Source organism: Punica granatum, chromosome 7 (assembly GCF_007655135.1).
Source record: "Punica granatum isolate Tunisia-2019 chromosome 7, ASM765513v2, whole genome shotgun sequence".
Taxonomy (NCBI): domain Eukaryota; kingdom Viridiplantae; phylum Streptophyta; class Magnoliopsida; order Myrtales; family Lythraceae; genus Punica; species Punica granatum.
In genome coordinates, this window is record NC_045133.1 from 16,116,781 (window position 1) to 16,131,083 (window position 14,303).

At 38.2% G+C, this 14,303-nt stretch overlaps 1 protein-coding gene across 1 annotated transcript; it reads right to left on the reverse strand.

Annotated features, from left to right (window-relative positions):
- Positions 1-1,664: 1,664 nt before the first annotated feature.
- LOC116214153 (vicilin-like seed storage protein At2g18540) lies at positions 1,665-9,627 on the reverse strand. The gene is made up of 12 exons (XM_031549475.1): positions 9,379-9,627; positions 8,547-8,694; positions 8,282-8,377; positions 7,879-7,955; positions 7,175-7,254; positions 6,431-6,491; positions 5,865-5,932; positions 4,254-4,335; positions 3,731-3,814; positions 3,578-3,655; positions 2,992-3,111; positions 1,665-2,223 (listed from the first exon to the last, which is right to left on the reverse strand). The coding sequence occupies exons 1-12, from the start codon at positions 9,544-9,546 to the stop codon at positions 2,047-2,049; spliced, it is 1,239 nt and encodes a 412-aa protein (XP_031405335.1). The 5' UTR covers positions 9,547-9,627; the 3' UTR covers positions 1,665-2,046.
- Between the last annotated feature and the right edge of the window lie 4,676 nt (positions 9,628-14,303).

The following is a 14,303-nucleotide window of genomic DNA, read 5'->3' on the forward strand; positions in this document are numbered from 1 at the left end:
TTATTGTTCTTAAATATATCTATCTATTTTATGTTTAAAACAAAGATCGATATTCCAAAGCCAATGAAAATGCATTGGAAAAACAATTTTCATTGAAATCTTTTCTAGTTGAGACTTGTGATATTATGCATATGCATGCATGCAAGAGAATGTTACATCTAAAGGAAATTTTTTATTAACGGGCATTGTGAGTGGAGAAAAGAGCCTAATATATATCATAATATCATTTATATACACATACATAATGATACATGCAAGATGTAACATTATGCGTATGCAAGTTATTGGAGAGAGTGTGAGAGGAAGTTGGCAAGTCTCGAGGGATGAGATCTTGTGCATAACTGTGGCACCACGCAGGATTATGTCACAAGACACATAAAAAAATATTATTTTTTGCCATCAATGAATTATTTTTGTCGACAATAATTTTTTTCTATTTTTATTCATATAATTAAAACCAAAATGGCAAAGAGAGGAAGGAGCAAATGAAGGGCAATGGAGAAATACGTGGCAGAGTAGGTAATTAGTTTTTTTCAAATTAATGAAATTAATTTAGATGATTTAGATGTCCTTAATTAATGAAATTACTAGAGTATGGGCAACATTGGAAAACGAAAAGTATACCAATAAGTCTTCTTTCAGCATAATAATAACAGATACAAATGTATATATAACGAATTTTTATATGATTCACTGCATATGGAAATTGATGTTTTCTTAGGCGATCACTCTAATTGAGCCACATGCCTTATCTAACCTCAAAGACTAACGCCATTAGTTCTTTATTTAATATTATTTTTCAATTAAAAGTGTACAAATCATCTTATACAAAATACTGACTTCCTAATTCAATCACAGCTTATTATAGGAAACAATCCCAAACAATGTACACAAAATATACAAAAGTATTTTTGCATAGTCTCTTACACGTTCATTATTTCATCTTCTTCATTTCTTCGAGGATTTGCACTTCTCCAGCAAATGTAACTTTTTTTATGGTTAAAAGATGATAAGGGAGACTAAAGGAGGGTGCCTACGCGGGCAGAACTGTGTCTACTTTAGTTAATTTTTCCTTTCATTGGATCATACAGCCTTAAGAGTTCCAAGAAATAATAGATCGTGTTTTTATTAATTTTGTTAATCTCGTGTAAATCTCTGAACTTATTAAATCCGTAAATTTTTAATGTAATTTAATCCATATTGCTAATTAAGGAGAAAAATTCAAAATGACACATGCCAAGTCCTAAAATTTGATGAAAAATTATTGTTTAGATTGTATAAGGATGAAGGGGACAATCCACGGTATACATTAAGAAATGCTCACAAACCCATCAGATTCACCGAACTTTTTTAATCCATTGCAACAACTCAGCTTGAGCAAGAACTGCAGTCATCGTCTTCGAGATTTCATCCCCATGAAGATCAATTTCATCAGTTAATATTTCCTCTTCACAATCCATGGAGAGATGAAGAAGATGGAAGGTTGAACATGCAACAAAATATACAAAAGTACTATTTTACAGTACATACTGCTTGAAATTTAGTCTAAGATAATCTGTAAAATTTTATTTAAAAGATAAAATTAAATGAAGAGCTAATGGTGTAAGTTTTTAGGGGCTCATAGAACACGCAACCCAATTGGAGAAGCCGCTGTGGAAAATCAATTTTCAAAGGTGGTAACTTTGCAATGCATAATCGTATTAGTGTCTTTCTGGGTAATGATACAGAAACACAAAAAAGGGAAACCCGGAACTCCCAGAATACCTTTCTTTTGCTAGGATCTCCCAGAATACTTGGCAAATGATACAATTACAACATCCAACCTGGGCCTTTTCATGCCGTAATTAGCGAGCAGCTTGAAGCATAGCTTAATAAAGAGAGGCTCTCCAGAAAATCCAACATGTACAAAAATCCTCGATGCTAAAGCCCGTATGGTCATGATTTGCAAACAAACTCAAGCTTGACAGCATACTGCAATTGGATAAAGGATCCTTAATAAATATAGTAAATGCATAACGTACTCTGCCGAAGACCCCGGTTCAAAGCTTATAGAACGCCAAAGAAAGGATTTTTAATCGCAGAATCCAGCTCAGACCCAGCAGAGTTCAACACGGCCACATCGACCTTGTCTCTAGCTAGGAACAGGAACTCACCCCCTTCTATCTTCTCAAACCCACAAAGCTCAAGGAACTCTATGCCTCCCTTCAGCGCACCCACTCTTTCCTGCAAAGCCAGTTCGTGTATTGCAACTGAGCATAGGTTGAAGATGAATGAATTTAAATTGAAAATTTTATTTTCCCCAGCAAGAGTCGTAGTTTTTGACAGAAAGACACGTACCCTATACCTTTTAGAAGTAGGACACCCACTCATAGTCCAATATAACCATCTAACACAGAATTTGTATTTGTTTATGTGTCGACTAAGCACCGGGTCATCACAAAATAAAATATCACAGTTTTATCAAACAATAAACTCAACACGGAAACTAATCTCGGGTAATTTAGATTACAACCTCAGCCTTAATAACCAGAACACTAGTTATTCATATTCCAGTCTAAGCATCGGGGTACCAGAGTTTCCAAGTAAACTGCCTGGAGGCTGACAATGACTGTATTCTTATTATAGGGTCAGTTGGATAACAATTTGCTCTGAGGAATCGAAAGACTATTCTTACTACTAGAACCAAAAGCATTATACTAGCCTAATCAGATAAGAAATCAATCATGCTTATCTAGGATTGACAAGGAACTGAATAGTATTTCTAAGTTCTCATTAAGTCAATTTGATGTTGACAAATACACTGCAGAGCTACTCAGTAACAACATTAATACCTATAACTCCTACAGTCTACAGTCATATAGCCATAATTCCAACAACCATTTGTGGGGAAGAAAAAAAGATGATTAAGGCTAGAAAAAAAAGTAGCGTCGTTCACCCCTTTGAGAGTGACAGCTATTTCATCCTGCTTAAAATAATGACATATTGCTTTACCTGGAAAGATGGATTAGTCACTCGGATCTTTCTGAATTTTTCCTCATTGGGGTTCTTGGCGACATTTCCAATATATGTCAGTAGAGTCTGGAATGCTCTCTTGAGCTTGGCGTCATCCTCCTAATTCAGTCATAAGAATGAAAATATTTTGCAAATCATATAAAATAAGCATCCAAGTAGAGAGACTAGCAACTATTACAAGCTGCAAAAGAATCAAGTATCCATCCACAAGAACCACTTATGTAATAAACAGGATGTGGTCAGCAAGAGCACTGTTCTGCGATTAAATAAAGAACAGCTCAAATGACAGAGTTATACTATTGAGATACATCATCTACACACAACATTGCATAAATGAGGCATGAATACGCGATGAAGCCCATTAGTACAGTTTTCTGATTTTCTCTTTCACTAGTCCAAAATGTCTGATACATTTAGTTCACCACCCAGATATTAAAATCAGGAGAAAACACGTTCAGAATCTGAGTAACTCATAGATTCCTAAAGAAATTCTGACACAAGATATATTAGGCACCTATAATCAACATATAGAGTCATGTGTAATCAACATTAAGTTCAGATGCACCTTATGATTCTGCTTGAGGGATCGCAAGCATTCTCTCATCTGTTCAGCCTTTGTGGCAGGCCTAACGGGCAACGAGCTCTGCAATTTGGAACAAGACTAAACATAAGATAGACCATTTTTTTGTTGAAATGTGCATGTCGAATGATTGCTCACTTTTTTCTCCTGCACAACAGGTGCTGATGGCGTTGCAGCTGCAGGGTCCTCTGGTGGCAGTCCAAGCCGCCTCCTCCTTTCTGCCTGCAAAGTGTGAAACAAATCGAGTGAGCAAATGGAAGCAGCCCTGAGTAAATAGGAATAAAAGTAGTTCTGAACTCATTTCTTTGAGCAGAACTAAGATAGCAACAATAGGAACTATCAAAAGTAAGATACTAAAAGAAGTCCTTCACAATTACTTAACCACTGAATAGACTTATCTTTCTAGATATAAATATGTCCAATGTTTATGAGACCTGTATACATATCTTTCTTTTGTATCTACAAGTATAATAATGGCAATAGAATCATTCTGTTTAGAGATAATCATCTTGTAAAATAAAATAGCATTTCTAAGAATTATTTCATAAATTATTACACGTACTTGCACTATTGGTTTGTGACAAAACTTCAGCACTCAGAAAGGCAGTGGCATTTTTTCCTAGTTCAAAACAAAACATTGAGAGGACAGCAGAACATATACCTTGTCCTCTTCCAGCTTCTGACGAATTTTCTCCCTGGCCCTCTGCTCTTCCTCTTTCTCAGCTTTCCGTAAAGCCAACAATCTGAGAAAACAAAATAAGGTGGCGTTTGTTTACTCCAATTAAGTTCTTAAGTTGATTTAGCTGATTAGCGCAAAAAAAGTTGACTGACTTATTAAGTCAAAAAAGCACTTTATGATTCAATAACTAAAAGCCTACTTATTTAGTGACTTATATGTTTGGCAACAAAATTTGATTTTACTTAACATTACTTTTCTCTCAATTCAATAACACAATCATTACTTTTTTTTATCTTTTTCTTTAAATTTTCTCCCATACTTTTTCTTATCTATTATTTAAATTAATTATTTAATATTAAATTCACTCAACTATTCAAACTTTTTCCTCAATTTTAACATTTTTTCCTCAATTCAATAATACAATCATTACTTTTCTATCTTCTTAAAATTCTCTCACATACTTTTCCCAATTATTTCGTCTTCATCTCCTCAAATCAAACTAAATCAAATTAAATCAAACTTAATTTTGTTATCAAACGCTATGCTAATTGCTCAGCAATCAAACCTTTTTCAAACTTTGCTGCGGTGCCCCCAAACATTCTCAACTTTGCAAAATGGTCCCACATACATTTTTGCACATAAGGCTAGAGAGAGAGAGAGAGAGAGAGAGAGAGAGAGAGAACCTATTTAGTGACTTATATGTTTGCTAACAAAATTTGATTTTACTTAACATTACTTTTCTCTCAATTCAATAACACAATCATTACTTTTTTATCTTTTTCTTTAAATTTTCTCCCATACTTTTTCTTATCTATTATTTAAACTAATTATTTAATATTAATTCACTCAACTATTCAAACTTTTTCCTCAATTCAATAATACAATCATTACTTTTCTATCTTCTTAAAATTCTCTCACATACTTTTCCCAACTATTTCGTCTTCATCTCCTCAAATCAAACTAAATCAAATTAAATCAAACTTAATTTTGTTATCAAACGCTATGCTAATTGCTCAGCAATCAAACCTTTTTCAAACTTTGCTGCGGTGCCCCCAAACGTTCTCAACTTTGCAAAATGGTCCATATACATTTTTGCACATAAGGCTAGAGAGAGGGTGACTGGATGGGAGGGGGCGGTGATGACTCTGATCCCGGCTTCCACCACCCCCGACAAGTTCGCCAGTGGCGGAGTCATCACTGCCCCTATGTTTCGAACTGCTGCAACTTCCCTTTTTTTTATTTTTTATTTCAATTTTTTTTTTATTTCCAGAAAAATATAAGGTCCCAAGAACTTCAAATTTTCAGCATTTGCTCCACCAAACAATTTTTACTTAATCTATTAAGCACTTATCTTAAGATTTCAGCACTTAAATTGACTGCTGAAATTTTAAGTCCAAATAAACACAACCTAGGTCAGACAAATACATCATGAAAAATAGTTCTGAAGTCCAAACTAATAAAAACACCAGCACTCTTGGAAATAGTGAACATAATCAGCATTATCTTCGTAAGAATAAATAGTGCTTGTTGAACCAATAGAAATAATGACAGGCAATCTGTAAGAAGCTGAATTAACCGCTGCCAGCTAGATACCTTTTTCTTTCATTTTCCTCTTCAATTCGCTTTGCCTCCAAGAGTTCCTTGCCAATACGAATTCTCTCCTACATATTGAAGAGTGAACTCATCAATGCTTGTATTTTTAAGTCTAGAATGGATTTGCATTAAATAAGAATGAGGGGGCGTGGCGATAAAAAATGACAAACTTAAGAGATATCTCATGCCGACAATTGGGAAGCTTGTTTTGCACAACTAGAAATATGCCTTACCAATTGCAACATAGTAATAGTAATACAGAAACTAAGATTACAATATACTTTAATGTGCCCGGTAAATCAGGGAAAAAATAATAATAAGAATAAAAGGAAGGTCTGAAAATGCTAATAGTCACTTGTAAGAACTTCACAGAAACTATATTATGCAAACACCAAGCAGCACTTGAAAAGATAACTTTTTTTTTTTCATCAAATAACCCATAAACAAAACACAAGCAAGCCTAAGTTTCTGATCAAGATTGCACTAAAAAGAGCAACCCAACAATAAAAGCACTATCAACATGAAAAAATCTGTGGTGTAACTTAATAAGACTACAGTAGGATTACCTTTTCTCGTTCTCTTTCCTTTTTCTTTTCTTCCTCTTCTTTCTTCTTGCGAGCTCGCTCCCTTTAGGTCGTTAAGCCATGACATCAAGACACCATTAGTCAAAGATAAAACGGAATTCATTAATGTTTTTCTGTGTGTGAGTTCAATCTTTGACAGGAAGATGTCAGATGTTGAAAAACTGCTGCTTAAAGTGCCTACGGATTATATAGTAATATGGAATCACTTCTCAGACAGCCTTTCAAGCAATATAGAAAGGGGGGGAAAAACCTGAGCCCTACAAGTGACGAAAAAAGAAATGGAAAACTTAGTTGCATTGTCAACAAGACAAAATATGTCTGCATTCTGGATATTTAGGCCTATCGCTCGATTAAAAAAAGTGCATATAGTGAGGCTTTTTCCACTAACTGTATGTATATGAATGTAGATAGTACCTACAGAAGGGAATTCTATAAGTATGCAATGTGTAAGCAGAAGGAAAAAATTCATGCTTGCCACATACAAAGAAGTGCATGTTCATTCATAAGTCCTCCACCTCTTCTATCTTGGAGCTCAATTTTTAAGTTTGAGATTGATTATTTGTCATAATAATTTCAAATTAACATCACATAAAAAACAGAAAATTGAACTACTGCCATGCAATTAGCATATATTCAGAAGAGCACAAGATCCCAGGTGAGAACAAGCAGTTAACAGATATTTTCTTTGTTCTTTTTTTTGGTTAAACGGATATTATCATTTGGTACCTGAGTTCTTGTGCTTTAAGCTTCACTTCCTCAGGTGTAAGAGTAGGCTTGGGAGCTTCAACTTTCGTGTTAGCAGGCACCTGAATCACAAAAAAGACAAAAAAAGAAAGGGATAAATTATAGAAGCTTTGAGTTATTAAAATTACGAAAACACTTCTAAGACGTTGAGAAAAGAATCTGCAAGGCCTCAAAGTAAGCTCAAGTATATGACAATTACTAAGTCCATAAGCATACGAAATGAAAATTCCATTAGTTATAAGCATGGTTAGCTAAAATTTGCGCACCAGCTTGACAATCCCTCTGAACATAATAAATAAATATAAAAATAAAACAAAATAAAGAATTTCAAAAGTGCATTAAAAGAATCATTTCAGAATAACTAGCCTGGCAAGCCAATCCTAACAGTTTCAACAATTTATGTTAGTCGCATGACTTGCGAGTGACATAGCCACCTGACCATTTAAATGCCCCAAACCATCACTTATATTGTTCTAAAAGTATACAAGAGTAAACAAGTGGGAAATCGCAAGAAGAAAAGAAATGAGGAAGAAGATAAAATGAGAATGTAAATAAGATCTGGTGCTAATGACGTATTTGCAGTTTGTGATTTAAATTTGAACCCAAACTTTAAAAAAATAAATAAATAAATAAAAAGAAAGATAGGAAAGCTATTCAATCAGAGCACCACCAAAAAATCACCATACCAACGGCATCTGATCTATGTCAGGGTCATTCTCATGCTCAACCACCCAGTTTACAGCAGCTTCAACACTGGCATTACCTGAAGACGAAAGACACTTTTACTCAGACAGCTGAAACAATTCCACATGATCCAACCGCAGAAAAACATTCCAAAAATATTTTAACTGCTTAAGAAAGATCAAAATATTTCACCTATTGTTCCTCATTAAAAGAATCTCTTATAGACAAATAAACTCGTCATACCAAGTGCCAAATGAGAAGCAACAAGCCAACAACAAATGAGAAAACAAGGATAACTGATTCATTGCAAATACTAGACCAGTAATAGTACATACATTTTCAATAACAATGGAGCACTGAATTATTTTAGCAGACAAAAGGAACGAAAAAAAAAAGGAATTTTACCAGAATAATGAAGTGCCCGTGTTGCCCGTGCTGTCGAAAAGCCCATTAATTCAAGTTCCTCAAGCAGCTTCTTGTCAACCTCAGGCACAATCATCTCTGAACAATGGCAAACCAGGAGATCTGTGAATAAGGATGATAATTGACTAGCACAGAGCCATTAATCCATGCAAAGTCTAGAAACATCAAATAAAATATGCAAATAACACCCAACAAAATTATCTCAAGCTCATGTACAGCAATTTAGACATATAAACCACCAAAGTACCTTCAGATTGGCTGCTAGTACTTGCATCTACCTGTTCATCTGATTCCACAGCAGCTTTAGGCACTTCCAAGCTTATTGGTTTTGCAGATTCTGAAGTTTTATCCACAAATTCAGTGTGCCCGGTTCTCTTTGTATGCAAATCGCTTTCCTTTACAATGACATTATAAGAAAGGACCTCCGATAAGAAAATGTTGAAGACTTACACATGAACTTCTCCATAGCAGAAAAATGAGACATCCTTCCTCTCAATTGTATAAGTTTTGTACTGAGGAGATTTCAGTTCAGGGTCCTAAAAAATTTCAACTTTATATAAACAAGCCATCAGCCAAGTTTCATGAAGTTATGGTAAACAGACAATTCCACTATCATCCTTCTACATCTAACTTTTAAAACAGTAGCGGAAGCAGAAATTGGCGAAAAGTTTAAAAATCACAAGGGAGTAAACCTGAATGTGCAATAGAGCATAAAACTGTTCTATTATCATAATGCCCATTATAATTACTCACAAAACTCTGTTCTTTCTACCAAGAGCCAAATCTTTCATCATTCCAGCAGAGGATTGAGATTATACAATACACATACACATGAAAAAAGGAACTTTGATTGAATCGCCTACACACTTCAATTGCATTATCCCATTGATCTCGATAATCGAATTAATACAGACAAGTTGCCAGTGACGCAAGCGGAGTCCCAAGGGTTTCATCCAATTGATCAGACTCCGACTAAGACGACAGATTCAGATTCCAATACCTAAATTCCCATTACCCACGCACTCCAATTGGACACTCGAAGCGAAGAAGGGGTTAAAGGGAGAGTAGAATGGAGATACTGTTTTAGATCGGCAGGGCTTGCCGCAGGCGGTGCAGATGAGGTTGAGGACGGCCTCGGTGGACTCGGCGAAGTTGGAGTGAGAGGTGAGCTCGGCATGCTCCTGGGCTTCCTCGACGGACTTCAGCAGAGCTCCGCAGTCGCCGCACTTGAGGGACACGCCCGCCATTGCCGTCCGATCAGCTGACAGAACTTCTCCAGCGCAGAGACTTCTCCCCCGATGGGTTGCTTGTGGGTTGGGGAAGGTTGAATCCTGTGTCTTTAGAAGGTCCGCTTCCGGGCCGGTTCGGGTCGGGTATGGTCTCTCCATGGATGCGGATGGATCCTCCGTTTCTTTTTATCTTATCTATTTTGCCCTTTTCTTTCAACTTGATTAAAATAAGGGTAAATTACACTGGTGGTCCAAAAAGTTTTACTAATGTATCAGGTTGATCCAAAAAGTTTTTCTTGCTACTTGATGATACAAAATGTTTCAAAATTGTAACATAATAGTACAAACCGTCATCTCGCCATTAAAGCTGTCAAGCCGACGCTGATGGTGCAAAACCGATTTTTGTGGGACGTTACATGATGGTGCAAAATATTTTGAAGGTGTAACTTAATAGTATAAAATGTTTTACTTAAGTTATATGATGGTGTAAAATTTACAGTCTTGTAAAAAACGGCTTGATAGTGTCAATGACGAGATGACGGTTTGTACTATCATATTACAACTTTGAAACATTTTGTAACATCAAGTAGCAAAAAAAAAATTTAGACCAACCCGATACATTATTAAAACTTTTTGAACCACCAGTGTAATTAACCCTTAAAATAAAAAGGGAGCGTATGGTTAGAAGACAGGTTATGATCTAACTTGAGTCAATAGAGGTCAGCCATACGTCAACACAAGAAGTAAAAGTTTACAATAACTATATATAACTTTGCCTCATTTTACCAACAAAAATTGATTCAAACAATTCTTATACTCCTTAAATAAGTTCTTAAATTCAAATTTTGTAAATAGAAAAATACACACTACGAAAGATTCATCATTTATGGGTCGGTCTGATTCGACTAGATAGTTGGTAGGCTATTAGGTTCCGAATATCAAGGTACACCCTGAAAAAAGACTTTGTCTCATTTTTTTCTATTATATTATATATATATACTTACATGAAACTCGCGCTTTGCAAGTACATCACATTGCACATATAGAAGATGGAAAGATTCGTTTTTTCATTAAAACTATCTTTAATATCTAGAGAGTATTTTATTTTATCAATCCGAATAAGGTTGGCTCCATCTAATTGAAGCTAGAAAATTGATGGCATATCATCCACTTGATGTTATGCCAACTGCACAATATTAGCTGATAGACTAGAAGCATGTACCGTTATTGTCCCAAATGGCAATTGTCGCCATTTTTTAAGACGTTGTCGTGCAGGAATTCGTATTTCAATTATCTTAAGACAGTTTCCCGTTATATTTTAAGAAAGTCGTATATCTTAAAAATCGTCAATTTCCTATCTAAGAATGTAAAGTGTTTACATATGGTACGTTTGTGTTACAGACCTGGGATTCAGATTGAATCCACATGTAATCTTGGTGTTCTTGAGCAACCTGCAAAAGAGGAAAATTAGAGTGATAGCCTGATTTCCATCTTCGATGCTCAAGTCAACCGGGGTTTTCCCGATAGTACGTAAACTATAGACAATGGGCGTACATTGATATTTATACATGATCATGAAAATATTTGTTACCTTATTCAATAAGATTCTCAATATATTACTCGGATATCATATCTTCCCAATTCATGAAAGATATTCGGGCTCCACACCGATCCAATCAAGCCGCGTGCTTCGCTGGGCTCTCTTAGCCCATTGGAGCTTCGTCCATTAATGGGCCTAAGAGGCCCTCCTAGCCCATAGAGTAACGGGCCCAAAAGCCAGTCCCTAACACTGCTCCCTTACTCGGGCACATGCTCCGCGCGTGCACAAGGATAAAATTGCCAGGCATCGCCATCTGGTTTACAGGCTACACCCCACAACAAACACAAAGCCATCACACCCCGACAGTTAGATTGAGCTCATCTCACCGTCGATCAAGGATCGATCCGCGTCATGAACAAAGACCCCTCTAGCCGTCAGATCAAAACTAGGAAAGAAGCCCTCGGCCGTTTGATCACACGACTCTTCGGCTTCGCGGCTTGCCAGAGCAGTAATGATGATAACCGATGCACTCACATCGCCCTAACCGAGCAAACTTTCACGTTTCTGGGGCCTAAAAATACCACTGCCTTCAGCTTTCCTTCCTCACCTGCAATCAGAAGCTAAAACTCTGTCGAATTTGTTCTCTCTCTCCATCTTTGTAGAGATCATCACTTCCTTCATCATCTTCATTTTCTTTGTCAAATGGCAAGAAACAACCCTTCAAAGAATGCTGGCAACGCCCCCACTAACGCCAATGCTGTAGGGACTTTCACGTTCTAGGGCGGAGGTAAGAAGGTCTTTAAGGTCAACCAAATCTCCAAAGACGAGTTTGCGATGGCCTTCACTAAGGGCTTCATCTCCGACATTAAGTACCCCCGGCTCCCTGAGCCCCACGAGAAACCAAATCAAAGCCCGCCCATGGGAGATAGTGATCTGGCCTGACTAGATCTCCGCTGGACTGCCTGCTCCACGCAGACATGGTGGACTTATCCAAGGCATACATGATCGATCTCACCTAGCTTCCCTCCAACGCGTGGAGGATATGGTTTTGCTTCTACCTCCACTGCAAACTGCAAGAGAAGAACTACTCACAGAAAGTGTTCCGCCATTTTTACAGACTTTAGCAGAACGCTATGGCTACGAGGATGACATTTTTTCTTACCCCTTCCAAGTCTGGAGTCAAAGTTTGCGGTAAGTTCGAGTGAACCAACGCGGACTGGAGGAGGAAGTGGCTCTTCATCCAACTCCGCAAACCATGGAGGAGGAATGAGGCTTGGATTTGGCGCAATCTATCTCCAGCGATAACAAGGCTCAACAATTGACCTCTATCTTGGAGACATCGCTGCTCACCATGATTGAAAATGACGTCGCTTCAGCGAGGGACGATGAAGAGCAAAAGCCTCGCCTCTTCTCTACTAAAAACACAATTATCACAGAGGGCATCCGAGCCGCTTAACTTATCATCGCACGTTAATGGGCTGTTACTTGGGTATGAACTAACACTTATCTTTTATTTTACTATAGGTCACTTGTCCTCTATCACGTACTTATTGCACTGCTTCCAGGCCAATATGGGGTTGGCAACCCAACTGCCAGCCTCCGCTCTCACTCGGCGAAGTGACACCGTGAAGGGAACGAGGAATCTGGAGCCCCAATAAAGAGAAGAACCCCCCACTCCACCATCATGATTCGGGACAACGCCCCTCCTCCATAAGACCAGGAAGAGGAGGAAGAAGAGGAAGAAGCTCCGCTTTAGCAACGGAACAATAAGGAGAAGACCCCCGTCATCGACTAGCCTGCTAAGGAGGAGGCGACTCCGTCAGCTTTGGAGTCGCTTTCCTCGAAGCACCAATAGCAGCTCCAATAGTAACAATAACCACCACTTTACTAACCTCTCCTACCTGGAACGTGACTAGGGACTCCTCAATCATGGACTAGGGGATTGTTGCACAGCTGACGGAGTTCTGCTACCTCTCCCGCGACCTTGAGACACGTGAGAGCATCTCGCGTTTCACATATGAGAAGCTGCTGGACGTTTTCCTCCGTAATGAGCTCCACGTAAACTTGCTCATGTCACTTTCTTCTTGCTTTGTACATCATTTCTACTACTTCCCTCCCAACATTAACTTCTCATGTTCCTCTATATGCAGACTTTCCAACAGAGCTACGACGCTTATTAGGGCTGGCTACAAGTCTACAAGGAGGTGAGGACCTCTTCCTCCTAACTGAAAGGAGGCCCTCGAGTGGAAGGAGCACCATAAGAAGAAGTCCAAGGAGGCAAAGGCGAAAGGCAAAGAGCGTGAGGTGGACCTCTACTCAAAGAAGGAGAGCCTTGACGCTCTCCAGAACTAGATTGTTCAGTTCAAGAAGGAACTAAACAAGAAGAGGCGCGATAAGGAGAAAAATCTAAATCTTCACTTAGATTTTGTCAAGGTTGCAGCAGAGTATCGTCCAGTAGCGGAGAAGGCAGAAGCAAGGCTTGAGGCAGTAGCGGTCTATAAGCGCAGCGCCGAGTTTCAAGACTTGGTGGAGCAGAACAATAGTGAGCCCATCATGGAGTTCGCTAAGGCGGTTATGGGGGAGATCAAAGAGAAGAACCCGGAGGTCAACATCAATGAATATGAGACTTTCCAGATAGTCTACATATTCCTAGACTTTAGTGGTATTCCACCCTTCCCCCTTCACCAGATTGGTTCCCTAGAACCACAATCTGGCGAGGCTCAAGGACTTCGTGAGGCCTCTGCGGGGACGGAGCCGCTAACTCTCCTTGTGTTTCTCACGGTTCTTGATGACTCCCACAGGCCTTTTATTCCTTCCTCCTATGTTGCGCCACCACTTCTTGCCTCTGCAGAGCCAACCATTCTCTCTAAAAAAAGAATGACGCAGAGCCTCTTTCGTGCCAAGACCCTCTGCGAGCTCCTGTAGAGACTTTTGTCAACGACCATTCGGCTTCTTTCCTTATTGTAATTCTAATCTTCCTTCGCGAGGGCGAGGCTCAATTGTAAACATGGACTTCAAATGCAACATCTAATAAAATTCTCACTCTCTTCTTGTCAAGCACTTGATTGAAATTGTGCTCTAACATTGTTAAGCATTAACCCATGCATATGCGCGAAGCAATATCCAACGAAGCATGACTAACTCAATAAATCTCTAAGGCTTTAGCTCACCTTTCTGACACTTAGTCAAATTTTAAGCCATCGAAACTAACCAACCTTGAGCAAAGCAATGCTGT

Bases quoted from the DNA above. Each gene is read 5' to 3' on its own strand.
- LOC116214153 (XM_031549475.1), bottom strand. From the start codon at position 9,546: ATGGCGGGCGTGTCCCTCAAGTGCGGCGACTGCGGAGCTCTGCTGAAG. The intron at 7,255-7,878 runs GTATGGTGATTT...TTTGTGATTCAG, and splicing joins ACATAGATCAGATGCCGTTG to GTGCCTGCTAACACGAAAGT. The intron at 3,815-4,253 runs GTATATGTTCTG...CACACTTTGCAG, and splicing joins AGAAGCTGGAAGAGGACAAG to GCAGAAAGGAGGAGGCGGCT.